We start from the raw sequence: 17175 nt of genomic DNA, 5'->3' as shown, positions 1-17175 counted from the left end.
AGGGGTTTCAAAAATATGTGTATAATTCAGAGATTTCTGCCCTACAACACTCACAGTGTGTTTTGGATAAGCATTCCTGAATTAAATGTTGTAGCATGTATTTTAATGATGCAGGAACGTCAGCCTAGGCAAAAGCATCCCAGATGTGCTTCCCAGGAGATCTCAAACGGAGCATGCATATGATTTTAACTGGTTTTCATCTTTGTATTTTTGGCAAAGAGCCTTATGCCTGAGGAAGGACAGGTGAGAGGCTTGGAGGGGAGTGAAGTCCATGTTGGCAACCAGAATCAGGTGGATAAGAGACTGGGATGGGCACCTTTGGCTTGATTGCAGATGCTACTTTTCCTGTGGCGCTGCTGTCCGTGATGAGTGAGTTACTCCCCACAGCTTTGGTTATTAAAACCTTTCCCAGTGAAACTAATGTGTGTATTCCCAGTAAAAGCTTTTCACCAAGTTGCTCTTTTCTGATTCCAAGGATGGGAGAGAAGGGGGCCAGGGAGGAGTAACTCCTGACCTGTTCTGGTTTTGAGCTGTGAAGCTCTTAGGTGGTGTATTATTTTAAAGTAAGGAGGTAGAACCTTCTGGAAGCTCAGATTAAGGAATGCAGGGATTTCCTTTGAACTAGGAACTTGCAGTTTTCTCTTAAGAAAAGAGCTGTTTTTAATGAAAGTTTTTTTTGGTAGTTCATAGACTTGATACCATCGTGATTACAAATCCAGCGGCATAGCTTTGTAAGCATGTCTGCGCTAATGCCAAGCGTGTGAAGTTGGCTGTAACTTCCTTTTCCTTCTGTGCTGCGATCCAACAGCAACTAGAGTAATGATCCTAGATTATTTACTTGTACTCCCTCAGAGAGAGGCAGGTTTACACTTGAGATAAGGCCTTGGCTGAGAGGGGTCTTTGCCCTCAAAATACTTGACTGAAAAGTCTCTGTTCTTTGACAGGACAGAATCTTTATGCATGGCATTTATCTGGTCACTCACCTTCTCTGATCTTTGGATCCCACGTGTAAAATAGGTGCGGTAATAATCCCAGTCCTTTCAGGGTATTTTTAATATTTTAACTAGTCTTTTATAAATGCTTTCATAGCAATTATGTGGCAGCTGTTCTCCAGCAAATGTAATGCCATGCCCAACAGTCCCTGTAGTGAAGGTAAGATGAGCTTGCTTTGTCTGTTTGCTGTTCTGGCTGCAGTCTAGGAGGACAGCTCATTAGTATCCAATTGCAGATTAAGACAGAAAAAGAAAAGGTTTTTAAAGACCAATTATAAATCCTATTAGTCAACCATATTTTGAGGTTCAAGTTTTCTTTTCTTTGAAAATCAAGAAGACCACTGCTTCTTAACTTGTTCTTCCACTGTACCGATGTAATTCTAATAGTTTTTCAGACAGTGGATTCAGTAGTACTCTATGGAGTTTATTCTTCTGTTATTTGGAGTGAAGATGGACTTGCTGTTGAAAGTTCAGGAAGAGAGTTCTGTTTTCCACTTGATTTTACTTTTCTGTTCTGCCACGTAACTCACCAAGTATAGGATACTGTTTGTCAGCTGGACTGTGCATCTTCATTCACACAATAACTGCATAGCTTTTAGACTTCAGAAACTGTGTTAGGAAAGTGCCAATCAAATGAAAATTTGCCCTCTGGTCTCAGTGTGCATGTGTGTTAGTGTGGATAAGAAAGGGATCATACTAGCTTACCTCTCTTCAGACTACTTTCAAAAATCTCTCATTATATCAGCTTGAACATCTGTGAGAAGTCAATACTCTCACTTTTATATCAAGTGCAGTCATTTTTTTGATAAATATTGTAATCTGGCTGGGAAAGTTTTAGCCATACAGCACCTAACTTCCATCAAGTTCACACAGTGGAGCTATTGGATTTGTGTAATTGTGTAATTCTGCCATATGCTGCCTTAACTAGATTTCTTACTGCAATCCAAATATGCCTGCGTAAGTCTACTTCTTGCCCTTTTGCCAACCTCCCCCTCCCCCCCCCCAAATCAGAGGATTTCTGTAAATCCGTGGTACTTCCAGCATTTCTTTTGCAACTGTAAGCACATATTCCTTTAATCTGTGGAAAGCCATTGGTATTTCATACGCAGAATGTGAGTTTAGGCAGTTGGTGACGATGCTGTGGTGCAGCTAGCACAGAACAAAAAAAACAGATAGTCACTGTGTGTTTAGTGTAATGGGTCAGTGAATGTAAGGAAAACCTGATCTCAGCATATAGGCCAGTACATAAGTTTCTCCTGCTCATTCTCCGGGGCTGATCCTTAAGGATACATCAGAAGTAATCTTTTTTATTTTCCCCAAATAATCTCTGTGCAGACTCTTACTGTATCCTTTACGTCTTCAGCTATGGGTGATAGTCAGCAACTATAGTAAGCTTATAAATGCAGGTCTGGCCAGCAGCAGGGGATTAATAGTGTGACAGTGGAATAAAGCTTATTTTTTTCAAAAGATTATTAAAATAAATACTCCTTTGAAAGAAGTCCCCAGAATCTGTAATATTAGTTTCCCTGGGGGTGGAAGGACGTACCTGCCACTTTTCTCCATAGGTGATGATTTCCAATGCTTTTCTGCGTACTGAAGTTATTTATTTCTAGGGCTATCACAGGCTGCCACTCTTAGTGGGGGGAAATGCCGCCTCCCCAGAAAAGTGGCTGGTTGGTTTTAATGTATAGGAGAAACATCTGTAACTCAAAAACGTTACTGACAGACCATCCAATTTTAAGAGGCCCAGAGTGTTGTATCATATCATAGAATTCTGGAATGGTTAGGGTTGGAAGGAACCTTAAAAAACATCTAGTTCTAACCCCCTACCATGGGTAGGGGACACTACCCACTAGACCATGTTGCTCAAAGCCCCTTCCAACCTAGCCTTGCATACTGCCAGGGATGGGGCAGCCAACCTGTGCCAGTACCTCACAACCCTTTTCTTTTAGCTTTGTACCTTGAACAGATTTGCCATCTCACAGGTGACATTAACTTCCTCACAAGGCAGTGCCCAAGACAGGTCTATTCACCCACATATTTGCTTAGAAAATTGCAAGATAAAGGATGGAACAGCTGAAAAAAGTTTCAGCAGCATAGGCTCGGTGCATTTTCCACTTGCCATGTCAAACATCACTTCAAATGAAAAGTAAGAATCCCTCCTCCACCTCCAGGAGCACTGCTCTGGTGTCATCTTTGGGGCTTTGCTGAGTTCCACAGGCAGCGTTTACCGCAGCAGATTGGTGGAGTCACCCATATGAGTAATCAAAACTGCTGCGGCCTCTTAGCAGGGAGCACTAACAAGGCTCCTTTGTGAGTCTAATTATATCCCCTAAGCTGGCACAGCAGCACAGATTAGCACAGGAGGAGGACATTCGGTCGCAGAGAGCCACAGAGTCCCATGCTCTGCTCCAGCAGCATCGCCTGCTGCCCATGCGGGTGCTGTCTGCACCCCACGCGTGCTGCCGTGGCCCGCTGCTGAGGCCCCATCGCATGTCCCTTGGCCTGTTCCCACTCCCTGATGTGGAGGCTTACCCACCAGCCGGGAGACATTCCTGGTTCCTGAGCAAGGAGTCTGGGAAGGAGGCACTGCCTGGGTAGGTACCAAGGGCTGCGTGCCTGTGGGGAGAGGCTCCTGCCACACTGTCCAGGAGGCAGGGCAGCTGGTCAGCTCCAGCAGCTCCTCACCTCTGTGGCCCATCATTGGGATAAGGAAGTGCTTGGGTTGCCTTTTTGTTGACTTTTTTGTCTTACTAACTTTCCTGTGGGAGGGATGAGGCTGGGGAAGCTATGCAGGGTTGTCTCAAATATGTCTGATTAAAATTTCATAATAGGATTGCTGAAGTGGAGCCGGGAGCTGTGGAAGAGGGGAGGTAACTCGAGAAGAGTGTTTTGTGGTTTGCTTGACAATTTGCGTCCTGTTTGTCACACAGAACTGGATTCACAGAGCCACAGAATCACAGAATTCAGTGTGCTTTGTGTTGCTATGCAGACCTGGATACAGTGTGCTTTGTGTTGCTAACCAGCAGCACTCTTCTCCCAGCGAGGCCATGCACTGGGGTGGTTTGCAGTTACTACATTCTCAAGAAGTATACAGCTAATTTTCTTGGGCTGGTCTCTCCATCCCAGTAAAATCATTAGGACAAATGGAGTAGCAGTGTCAGTCTGTTGGTGTTGAGGCCTGAGTGTTTTTTGAGGCTTGAGGTTTTATTGGTGTGAAAAGAAAACTCGGTGGAAAAAGTTTCCCAGGCTGTGAGCAGTTTGCGAACATTCACAGAGGTTACACAAGGATGCAAGGGGATTTTTACGGAACAGTGCAAGAGGAAGCTAGTATGCTGATAAACATGTGAGACCAAAATTGTTTGTTCCTCCCTGTAAATCTAAAGAAGGGATCGTGGGATTTCTCTTTGGGAAAGAGTGGAACATGCAGTAGTGACCAAATCTGGAAAACAAAACAAAATAAAACTTTTAAATACATTTGTTTTATGCAGTTTTGGAAAAGGGAAGGGGGGGATAGTGTTAAATGATAAATTGGCAGAGTAGGATCTTTTTTCTCAATGCCAGGCAGTCACTTCTTCCTGCTCTTCAAGAACAGATGCTGTGAAGGTGGGGAGCCGGAGCAGTGTGGGCTCAGGATGTGTTTCTGTCTGTCTCTGCTTAGTGGTGACCAGACGGAACAGCCAGCTCCATTAGAGAAATCCTTAATCTAGTGAGACTAATGGAGCTTCCCTCCAGCGCGAGCTGCTCAGATAGGAGCTGCCTAGTATTTGTGAGACAGGATCCCAGAAGAGTTATGGTCAACTTCTGAGGGTTACTGTTGGTTTTTAATAGAGCATAATAATACATAGCAGAGCGTTGGCACATAAAACACATCTCACATTTCTGCTGACCTCGCTGAACTTTGAGTAAAGCTATAAAATATATACTTTCATTAATCACTTGGAGCTGATAGGTAGTATTTGATGTCCTTCTTTCGCAGATTTCTTCAGTGATCTTTTTTTAAATATGAAAGACATCTTTTATATCCTTTGAGGCTATTTAAACTTCCCAGGGGAGTTCTATACCACCGTAACACCAGTGTTACAACTTGCATGTAAATATAATATTGTTATTTGTTGTGAGACTGTTCATAGATACCTAGCATCAGGATCCATACCTGGGTTTATGTGAAAGAGTGCACAGACAAGTGGAGTTACTAAACTAAGTCCCTTCAGTGGGATTCTGGTAACCCCTGCAGCTTCTTACACACAAACTTTAGGAGCTGGAGTTAACTATTTATGAGTATTAGCTACATCTTTTTTCCCTGTATTTTGTCATCCATTGTAACTGATCTGCCCTTGGAAAATCATGGAGGTAGTTTCCAATTTGATTTCTTTGTATCCAAGCACATGTTTCAACTTGTGGGTTTTTATTTTTGCCAGATTGACTTGCTTGTAAAACTTATTCTTGGTGATAATTAGGGTGCCTGAAGATTGAGATCTGAAGGAGTGCTGTGAGGTGGACTGGAAGAGAAATAATCTACTGAAGATTTGTGTTGTTATTGCTGTGAAGGGATTCTGTTTTCAATCTTGCTTAGAAAATAGCTTTTATTTTACTGTAAAGTGACTGAACCCAGCTTTCAAGTCTAATGATGTTAAATAGGGTGCGTATCTTGGCATGTTCACTTTCTGCAAAATAAGCCTCAAAGGCTGCAAGAACATTATCCATTAAGCAAAATCAGTTCTCTTCTGGGAAAGCCAGAAATCGGAGTTGTCTGGTCACTTTTAAACTTCCAGCTCTAAGTAGTTTTGTATGTTTTAAGGCTGTCATGTATCTGCTCAGAGTAAGGCCTGCATGTGTTCCCAGAGTATACAAATGAGGGGAAGCATTGTTGCAATTACAAGGCTAAGTAGAGGGGTTGGGTTTTGGTTTGTTTGTGGGTTTTTCACCTGGACCAGTGGCTTGGGCCAGCAGCGCTGGGGGCTGCTGCCTTGAGGCCAGTGGCACAGGGGACAGCCACTTGTCCATGTCTACTACTGTTTCGGGGGGGAGGGTATTAGGTGGCTGCTTTGGGTGAATCTTTGACAGAGGTGCCGCCAGTTTGATACCATTGCATTCACTGCATTTATTTTTTGTGACCTGTCAGTTGTGGCTGGTGTCTGTGTTTCTGAAGGGTCTCGTGTTATGGAGAGGAGTGAAGAAATTAAGCCCTCTGTTTTCAGGATTCAGACATACCCTTCTGTTTCTGTGTGTGTGATGGAGGGAGGAAGGTTTGGACAGGGGTGGAGACGCAGACAGGTCTGTGTATCCTGTAGGTACAGTATTATGTACAGAGAACAAGGGGACCCGTATTTTCCAGGCATAGCTGCTAATCCCTTCGCAATAAGAAGACGTGTATCACTGTCTCTGGATGACCCAGATACCTGTAACAGAGCTGATGCAGGAGAAGAACGTTTGTTCTCATCCATTCTTGCTTCTGTGGCCATCAGCTGGATCTTAGTCTTGCTTAACCACTGTGTCCTTGTCAGCAGGTTTTGGTTTTGGAGAATTGAAGTTGGGGTCGCGCTCTGTTTCTGAGAGAACAAAATGTCAGGAGATACGAAGCAGGCTGAAGAGCCAGCCTCAGAAGGGGAGCCAGCTGCTTTCACTTGGCTCACTACACCACCTCTCTCTCTAGGGATGAATGGAAAGGCCCTGCCTTTCCCAGGGTAAGGTGCAGATCTGCAGCCCTGCAGGCTGGTAGGAGCTCTTGTTAACAGTGGTACAGCACTCACAGCATTTCACCTGGCCATGCAGATAACACCTACTTAGGTGAAGAGTCTACACAGAATGTTGGAGAGACTGGGCCCAAATTAACACAGGCATAGGAGGAGAGGAGCTCATGCTCCAAGAAGTTGCAGGAAAATATCTGCCCTTTCTAGTGGAGAAATTGTATGTGGATGTGTGTTACAAATTGTACTGCTTCTTGTTACAATGCTGTTACAGCTGCAGTCTTCAGTTGGAGATTAAGAAGGGGATATAACTTGGAATTGAACAGTTAGCTTCTCCACCTGAAACTTGAGCAGCCCCTGGGAGGTGAGGAGGGAGAAGTTGCCTCAGAAAATGATTGTGCAACTATAACCACCTTATGCCTTGGGCCTCTAACACGTCAAGGCAGCTGAGATTTCATGCCCAAATTGTGAGTTCTGTAATGTGCCAAAACTCTAATGTCTGTTTTAATCTGAAATGAGTTGTTATGACAATAAAAATCCTTTTAAAAACAGTGCCTTATATCACAGTGTGATTTACAGTTGCACAGCTATCTCCAAATGTCACATTCAGTGGAAGCACTATAAATACTTGTACGTGTAGTTCAGAAGGGGCTGCTCCAGAAGAGGAGGTTTGCTCCAGAAGAGGAGGTTTTGTTCCACACCCTCCTCCCTGCTCCCCAAATACTTTACCTTTTCTTATGGAGCAGTTTTTTCTTTCAGATCTCTGCTGTCTTTCTGAGACTGAGATGCCTCAAGGGAAAGTTTCTGCATAAAACCCTTATTCAGTTCTTTGTTAATGTGGAAGATACTGTAATTTTATTCTACAGTATTGCACTCGTCTTTTGTCTCAGTTATGGCTAAGCTGGAATAAATGGGTCCTAGATGCTGTGTGAGGTGACCAGTATTTATTTGGAAGATTACTTGAGAATCCCAAGTGTTTTGAGAATAAGCTGAAAATAGGCTGAGAGGCAGTACGTGAATACCTAACAAGTGCAAGCTCTTACACAGATGAGCAAAAAGACTTCATGTGGGCCTGCTGAGTTGATTCCACTTCTTATTCCAATGTTTTTTCTGGCTAAAAGGAACTGTGTTGTTGGTAATGGAGATCTGCATTATTGTTCTAAAAATTTATTTCATTAAATACCATTCCTGCAGTTTGTTTGCTTTAGTTACTCTTTTTTGTGAACAACTTTGCCAATAATGTATTATTGACATAGCATTATCCTCTGCATTTCTACGCCACGACTATCAGCACGGTTCCACAGTGGTGTAGAAATGGCTTTTGGGTAAGGAAGTCTAAATTAGGCCACAGGTTTGTCATTCTGAATGAATTTCCTTCCTGATCCTGTTGACTGGTGGTATTTTTCAGTGGTGGTATCTTGATGAACCCAAGCCACTTCTGAAGGCAGTTTATCTAAACCATAAAATAATTCTTACCAGCCACTGATAGAGCTCTTAAATCTCGTATAATTAACTAGCCTGCTATGCTGGATTTGGTACGTATTCAATTTTTTCCTACATGTTCTAGCTTTATCATTAAGTGACGACAGCATCATCTTCTGTCATTGCAACTTTCCTTCGGAAACCACAGTAGGTTTACAAAAAAGCCTGTCTGACTGCCAGCATAAAGACACATGGGAAATGACTGTGTATGAACTGGCCTGCAGAAAGTGAGAGCTTGCCTTGTTCTTGAGAGGGGAAAGTGGGAATAGCCAACCCCAAAGAGATACAGGAATGGGGCTGGGGAGAGGAAAGTGTATAAAGACAGTAGCCATGCAGGTGCTCCAGGGGAAATCACGCTGGTGGCTCTGTCCAGGGAGATGGTTGAGCTGTGTGAATTGCTGCTGGTGCAGAAGGTGAGGATACAAAAATATGTTGCAAGGAGTGGACTGCTGTTAGACCAGGGCTTTTCAGTTTTAACAGCTTTCCTTAATTAAGACACAATTTTCTTCAACTATGACGTGTTTTCAGTACACTTTAACCAGAAAGGATAATAGTTTATTTTTTGATAAGTAAGAGGGATTCTGAAGTTGTTTGGGAGCCCAATTTTCATTTAGTTTTTTTTCTGCTCATCAAAATAACTTCAATTTTGAACAGTGTTCTCAGTTAGGGTGGCCATAGATTTGTCTTTGGCTAACATGGCTACTGATTATTTTTTCTTGTATGAAAATTTTGTTCTTTATTTTTGACTTTATATATGAGTGGTGCTGGAGACTACCAAATTTTCTCAATAACTGATCATCTTCTGCAGTTTATGTGTGTGCGCACATTATGTGCACAATCCTGGATGTCTGGGGTTTTTGCCTGTGGCTGTCACACGATAAGGGGATGTAGGCAGTACGGCTCAGCTGTCTGAGGTCAGAGAAGAGGCTTTTTTCATATACTGAGCTGATTAATTTTCATCATTGGTTCATCCCATTCCAGTGAAGTATGTCAAAGGGGATTTCCAGAAAGAATAGCTGCTAATAAGCAAGGAACAGTGTTTCTGGCAAGCAGATGGGGTTCGTTCTGCTGGTAATAGAGAAGCAGTCTTGGAACAAAAACTCTGATATGGCTTGAGTGTTGCCAGTAGTAATAAGAACTTATATATGTCATCCATCCTGTGTTTATTTTGGAAAATGGTGTGCACAGTTTGCAACTAACAGTCATGTTGTTGTTGATGATTTCTGATATTGAGCTTCACCTTTAAATTCCCTTTCCTAGGCTGTTGAGCTGGTGTACTAGAGGTTTTTTAGCTCATCTAAGCAGCATTTGACAATTATGATGTGAAAGCATTTCCATTTAATCTTCAGCAGATACCTCATATATAAGAACCTTCAACAAATCTTCATCTCAATTAAAGTTCCATTCAGGCATTTTTTGTATTTGGGGAGTGAGTGTGAAATAGAGGAGATGGTGTGTGTTGTTTTTAAAAAGCTCATTATAGATCCAAAAGGCATGTAAAGGCAGATCTAAAAGGCATTGCCTTAGAATACTTTCTGTGATTATAGTTACCAGTACTTTTTCAGGTTTGTTACTCACCATGAACAGGCATTTTACACATTTTAAGCTCAAGCTCTATAAAGTAAGGGTGTGATGTCTACACAGTTAACCTAAAATTTCAAGTCCTGATATTTCTGCCTCAGCTATGGAGGCCCCCTGTTTCCTGGCTTTTGAGAGAAGGGTTTTATGCAGCCACTGTGTAGCTCACCCAGACAAAGCCTGAATTTACCTGTCCTGGAAAAGATGTGTAAGGATCTCCTGGATAAGTGGTGTGAATGCTGGCATACTGTGTACTTTAGGAAAAGCATTTGAATGGCTGCTGCCTAGCCCCAGGACAGCAGGAAGCTGAGGCTTCCAAGGCTGAATCTGGGTGAAAGGAAGTAGGACAACCTTAAAAAAGGGGAGCGAAGCCGTTCAGGCTGTCATGCTCCAGAAAGAAGCAGGGAAACAATTCAAAAGTGGACTGTAAGTCAGGTTTTAGCAAGGCTTTGGTATATTGGGAAGACAAAAACCAGTGGTTGAAGTGCAAAACCATCAACCTGGACAGAGGAGTTGTGGACGTATTTTGAATTTTGAAAAGCCTTGGAAGTGATTTTGCATATACGTGTGTCTGTTATATATATGTACATGTCATATGTATATATATGTATGTGTATGTATATAACTTTTTGAATAATTGGTTATTCAGAAGTGAAGGTTTACTTCGAAATATATTGTGAGAGTTTTTAATTTGAGGGGGATCCTTTAATATGGAACTGTTGCATGAAAAATGTTGGGGACTTTATGTGGTTTTCTTCTTTCTCATATACTTTCACACCACTCCCCCTCTCCATTTTCAAGGAAAATAAAGTAGGAGAATAACCGTGTTCAGGAAACTGTTCAACCTCAAGTTTTGGATGCTTTGTCCTCCTTTTAATGTCACTTTTACCCATTGCTTGGTTTCCTTTACATCCAAAGATACTGACATGTCAGGAAGCAGGACAACACTGAAGATAGCACGTGGAAAGGAGAGGATTGGATTTCACTTAACCTAAAGCTTTTTTTTAGTGGAATTGATAACAACCGTTTCAGCCCTGATTAGAAGAAATCATGGATGTATTGAATTACTGAGCATGACACAAGAAGCTGTTCACATTCCTTATATAGTTTTATTTTAGATACTTCATTCCTATATTATCTTGGCAGATAGATGTGCAAGTGGCAACTAGCATAACATAAAGTAATTTGAATTCTGTTAATAGAGTTGCCTGAGAGAGAGAACAGCTAATGTCTTTGTGGAAGGCAGTGACTCCTGCAGTTCTAAGTGGTCTTTCAAAAAATATTTGATTTGTTCAGATAGCAATTTTATCTTTTCTTTTTAGAAAAAGATGATCCTGTTCTAATCTTGAGCTCCCAGGTTTGGCAGTTGGGTGAGGTTTTCACAATCTGCAGGGAAAAAGACATTAAACTATTTTTTTTTTTAATAAAAAATAGTGACATTGTTAATTTCTTATTACTTGAGGCCCCTATGGCCCTGAGGCCACTGCAGCTTCATGGTGGTTTTTATCCTCTTTTCTATTTCACCAAGGATTCAGAAGACTAGAAAAATCTAAAAAATGCTTTCTGTAAATTGAATGAATGATTCAGTTTATTTACAGTGGCTTTTGCGTATCCATTTAATTACATTTTATGCTGGTCTTCTCATGTATTTTAATCCATTGAGCACAGGTTGGTGAATTGAAGAAAAATATAATTTAAAAAAATGTCTTGGAAGGAGTTTTTTACCCTGTACTTACAGGTTTACAGAAAATTGATTAATGAAGTGTTGGTTTAAAGGAGGTAAGGTGAGAAGGCTGGGAACTATGAATCCATGCGGGAATTATAAGGGGACAAGAAAGGGTACCTGTGCTGTCACTACAAATTCTTGGCATTTTCTCTGCGTGGGCTAAAAACAGTGAGTGAGTGGCTTACTGAGGAGATCCCAAGGACTGAACTGCTCATAGTTAACTTGCGTAGCTGATGTTGGGCAACACAGTTTGTAACCAGCGTCTTAATGACGTATGAGAGGAAATTTTCTGTAGGACAAACAACTGCAGCATGATTTGGTTTATTTGGTTTCGAAACAATCCGAGGGCACCTTGTGAGATGTGTGCCATTTGGTGCATGCATTGTCCGAGCATGCTTCTTGCTTGAGAATGCCGATGAACTGTGCATTTGACCTCTAAGCACGTGTAAGTTTCCATTTTTATCTCTGTGCTGCAGCCTTTCTGCATTTCCCTATTATTGCATCCTTGGCATGCAGGCAGGGCAGTCTTGCAGCCATTTACCTGCTACTGGAATCAGGACACATTCCTGGTTGTGCAAGGCTTAAAATGACTGCAAGTAGTTTGGACCTCCTGCTGCAACTGTGAAGATGTGAACTTGGGTCATTTTAAAAACAAAGCGCTGGAGAGAGGCTTTGCTTCGCTGCTGAAAAGTCTTGAATTGCATCTTGGTGCATGGGGAAGGAGGAGGATTACATCTGGAAAGCTGTAGTTCAGCTTAACTACATTGTCTGGTTCCCACATTCTGCAGCTTGCAAGGAAGCTGTATCCTGAAACACATGGACTATGCTGTGAAACAGTAGTCTGCAGCTTTGTGAACAAAAATGTTCTTTCTGTAGAAACTGAAGTGAGTGAAAACTGTAATTTTCAAAACAGTATTTAATACAAATCATCAGTACAAGAGTTTTAACTGAAAATTAGTGCTGGCATTGTGTAACAGTTCGGTTCTCACAGAGACCGCTGACCTGTCCTTCCCTTTAAATTGTAGAATCATAGAATCACAGAATCATGGAAGGCTTGGGTTGGAAGGGACCTTAAAGGTCATCTAGTTCCAACCCCTTGCCATGGGCACGGACAAATTATAAAACTCGTGAATTCTTGTCTGAATTTTGGTTTTATTTCCTGGTGCAGCTGATAAATCTGAACAGCAGGAAGCGTTGCACTTGCAAGGACTGGCACTGAATGCCCACTGGGGTTAGGTGTGCCATGGGAACCCTGATTATGGTTGCTGACTGCCGATTTAAAGCGGTGCCGTGCGTTCTGAAGTCTGAGCGGAAAATACGCACTACCCACGGGACTTTTCGGGTTCGCAGAACGGGGTGGCACGCTAATGTCCTGAGGAAGGGTTCGTTGGCATGAGAGATGCTGACGGTAGGAGACAGTAAGCGGGCCGGAGCGCTAAGGGAGGGAGCTCTCAGAGGCGACAGAGCCCGCCTTCGGGGGGGGGCGCGGTGCCTCCTGTATGCGACAGGGGGCGCCGCAGTGCCGTTCCAGTTGCGGTCCCGTGCGCCTGCTGTTAGCCGCCGGCAGCTGCGCCGCGCCGTGCACGGGGAGGGGTTAAAACCTCCTTGTGGTGACATCCAGCGGTGTGGGCTCTCCTGATTCCCTCCTTTCCCCAGCCTAGCTCAGCCTTTTTGAACAGTTGATTAGGTTCACAGTGAAAAGCAGACATACGGGTCGGTGAATTTCAGGTGCTCTAAGGACCTGAAGTAACATCAGATAGCCTTTGAAAGGGGAGGTGGCTGAGCAGGCCTGGTTAAAATGCCCCATTAGTATGACTCTTGTTCATTTTCACATTTCCAAAGTCTTACCTGAAAACTCCCCATAGGAACTGTTCATTACCGTGTTCTTGAGATGGGCCAGAGCGTCCTTGTGTGGATATGTCACCCCTGCTGTTCTTAAAACCACTCCTTTGAGCTAAAGGGCCCAGTGACGAGACAAACAAGATATGAAGAGCCAGGTTTCCATTTTAGAAACAACGCACAAGCCTCTGCCATGTGTAGCTGCTGCTGCTCACAGTGAAGGAAGATCTCCAGCCTTACCCGTCTTGTGGGAGCCAGCAGTCAGGCTGTTCAGCAGAGGGCTGGAACCAAATGTCCACAGACAAGTAAATCCTAGAAATGGCTTCCCACATGGACACAGGTCCCTGGAACTGCCTGTCCTTTTCCTGTGAGAGTCCAGCTGCAAGAGGGTTACCACAAGGGTGCTCTTTGGTCGATAATAAAGCAAATTTGGTTGGGGAGGGGGAATGCATGCCTCTGCTGTATCTGCTGGCTTCTTATCTGAACCTTTACTAAAGGAATTCAGAATGTGTCTGAAAACAGAGGAAATGGCTCGTATTCATTAATATTGGGTGCTGAGGTAGTTCAGTTTATTCAATAAATTGAAAATAAAGATTTGGTAAACTGCAACTTTATCCAGTTTCCTGTCTGCTTTTCATTTTTAAGGTACTTTTCTGACTTTTGTTGTTAACAGATAAACCTGCTTGTCCAGTTTAGTTGTTTTTTTCTCTTGGTCAAGGAAGTACATTTTTCTCTACTCCCTTCCCCCCCCATCCAGTCAACCTCCTCAGTACGGCTGCAGCAATCTAAACGGGTATGTCTGAACTCTATAGCCTCTGAAATCCGTAATGTCATTTTCAATGAGTTCCAAGCAGTAAATAGAAAAAGCCAAATTTATTCTGAAAAACTGGATTGGAAAGGCTGTCTTATTGCTAGAGAATTTGCACACACACGTCATTGGGACCACTATCTAAAGGATTGCTTATAGTCAGTAGATAAGGGGGGGGGATATGTCCCTTTCTATCATATCTTCAAAGCTTGCCAGCATTTTCCTTCCAGAAGCTTTTGTAAAAACACTGGTAGAAAGACACTCTCAGGGAAATGCTTTTATTTAATGCATTCCATTTATGCAAGAGGTTTTCTGGGTTGTAGGTTCGGATGATCTCATTCTGTCACTCAGAATTAATACAGAGCTATTACGTTAGAATATAAATGCTCAGCTTCCAGCATCTTCAGTTGCCTGCAAAATATGCCTGGTTTGAGTCTTTTAATCTTTTCTCTCCAGTCCTTCTACACATTTGTGCTGAGTTGTGGAATCAATGTTCATGCTGTACTCCACTTATCAGGAAGAAAAATATTTCTTGAAGTGCAGGACACAGTAAATGTAATTAAATTTGGCAATTTAAATTCTGCTGGTGAGAATCCAGCAGAAAGCACTGTTGACTATGCACAGTAAATTAATTTTTATTCATGTTGTCAATATCGACAAAAGCAGGTATCTATGTGATTCCACCTTCTAGGTATCCCACCAGTGTGTTCAGGCTGTTCAGACTATTACATCTTAAAAAAAAACCAACCAAACAACAACAACAAAAAAAAAAACCCACAAAAGGTCTCAAAATAGACATGTGTTCACAAATATTAAAAAAAAAAACCAAAAACCAAAAAAAGAGAAAAAAAGAAACAGAACTTATAAGTTCTTGTCCACTTGACTTGCCTCACGTCACAACTCAGTCCGGTCTGTTCCTCCCCTTGCTTGGCTGTTCAGGAAGATGGGAGTGGTGGTGGATATTGTAGCACAGAATATGCCGTCTGAAAATGATGTTCTCATAGCAAGGAACTATCTTATGAAGATCTTGAGAAGTTCCATGAGGTACAGTACTGACTTAACTGCATCCCTTCTGTTCCTTCCCGCTGTTTGGATTCCTTCTAGCATTTGCCAAGCTTATAGCAAACCATCACAGAAGCCCTCTTCCCAGCCTTTCCTTGTTCTTCATTGTTTTGTGTTAGTTTTTAGTCTTGTGCTTCCTTAGTAGTGCATTATAGAAAAGTAATTGTTTCATAAAAGATAAACTTTTTTGCTGAATTGATGCCAGGAGGTCTGTTGAATGTGTCTAAATAGGCATTTGTGGTTTGCCAACCTGGTATCAATACCATTAGAGGTGAGCTGTGGAATGTTTTTGGTTTTTTTCCATACCTAAACACAGGCTTGGAGCCCTTGGGGTATTCAGGGACTGTCTGGAGCCCAGCATCACATGGCTGAGCAGAATCTTTTGCACTTGCTTGAACTGAAGGTGTTTGGGGTTCTCCATTCCTACCAAGAAAGAACAATGTAGTGATGCTCTGCTTAGCTGTTTCATCTTTTGTCATGTTGAGAAGAGTAGGCTTTTGTTTATGGAAACAATTACTTCTTTTTTCAGTGACAGTAATGATGCTACTGTTAGTGAAATTACAGTTTCCCTGTGGAAACATTATTCTCCTTTTTTAGTCCTGCATGCAGTTTGGAAAGGCAGTCCATCACTGAATTCATCAGATCTTCCTGAATGTACTGCAAAAAGCCATGTACTCGTATTTGACCTGTTCTGAAGATACTGAGTTTATAATGAGCTTTAGCTTTGTTCTGTAAATCCAGTGTCTGGCTGATAGCTCAAGTTTATAAAATGGGGGGAATCGGTGAAAAAATGTAGAAGTGCCTTTAGAGTTCAAGTTGAAGATAGGGAACACTGTCAGCTTAGCAGACTACTTTTGTAACTTAGACAAGTTACTTAACCTTGCAGTAATCAACTTCATAAATATGTAAGTGGAAGAGCTGAGTGGATAAAAAAAATCCTTGAGAGCTAAGGTCCTATAAAGTGTTTGTTTCATACTGTGACTTGGAAGGATGGGATTTGTCTCATCTCATACCTTGTCTAAATTCTGAACTACACTTTCTCCAGGATGGGCTGAAGAGAAGGGAAGGGATGAATTACCTTGAAGAAGTTCCTGCTTCATTCCTGGGTGACTGAAAGGGTCTAGACAAATGGCCTGTGCTCAGCATCTGCTTATGGAAACAGAAGTTGCTGAATTCCACCCAGAAGGATTATGTAATGTGAAGGGGAAAGGAATGCACTTATTTCATGAGTGCTGAGAGGTGTTACAAACAGGAAATCCTTGGAAGGAAGTGCAAGCTGTTGTTACTAACTCCTGAACGAACAGGAGGAAGGGGCAGAGGAGTGTAGAGCAGTTTTGCAGAAAGGTTTGCAAGGTACAGAGCTCTAACAACTTATATCCTATTTCTTAAAAGGGATCCCTTCAGTTACACGAGCATGTATGTTTGGAGGTGATATCCAGGTAGATGTTTGGGGACGTAGATGAATTGCTGAACTATTTTAGAGATGTATTCTTAAAAAAATCCTGCGTATCTGGTGAGCCAAACAGTTTAGGAGCTGAAGCAGAACTTGGCTGGAGTTAAAGTTATTAGTTATGTCACTCTTACTAACTTGTTTGAAACAATGAACATGGCTTTATTCCTTCATGTCATTAATTTTTTCCCCTCCTCCCATAAGCACCTACCTACTACAATAAAACCTCGCCAAAGTGCTACTGTACTGTTGTCATGTTGCAAAAGAGTCATAATTCTTCAGTATTAGCTTTAACTGTTAAAGCTCTAGGTACATGTAAGGTACTTGTTTGCCTGTCTCTGCCCCGCATAAAAACCACTTCACCCCCAAAATAAATAAACCCAAAGCAAAACAAAAAAATCCCACAACACCCAAGCACAGGCCTTGGAGAGTATTGGCATTTGGCATTTCACTGCATCTCTAGCATTTTAAAGGAATTCTTTTGTCTTTTCAAAACTGGCATGCATGTAGAAGGTCGCCTCATTTGCTGTATAAAAAAGTCATTATTC

The 17175-nt window shown here is 42.2% G+C and overlaps 1 protein-coding gene across 1 annotated transcript in view; it reads left to right on the top strand.

Moving 5' to 3' along the window:
- The window catches only part of SHROOM2 (shroom family member 2), a 132782-nt gene that overhangs the window by 61478 nt on the left and 54129 nt on the right, over positions 1-17175 (top strand). The window contains exon 3 of the mRNA XM_061366476.1: positions 15055-15159. Coding sequence (XP_061222460.1) covers positions 15055-15159 — 105 coding nt within the window. The remainder of the gene's footprint in view (positions 1-15054; positions 15160-17175) is intronic.

This window comes from Neopsephotus bourkii, unplaced genomic scaffold (assembly GCF_033783945.1).
Source record: "Neopsephotus bourkii isolate Nb327-2 ecotype Australia unplaced genomic scaffold, CSIRO-AGI_Nbou_v1 NB_1346, whole genome shotgun sequence".
Taxonomy (NCBI): Eukaryota; Metazoa; Chordata; class Aves; order Psittaciformes; family Psittacidae; genus Neopsephotus; species Neopsephotus bourkii.
Note: the sequence above shows the minus strand (reverse complement) of the source record. Positions and strands in the feature narration are given on the sequence as shown.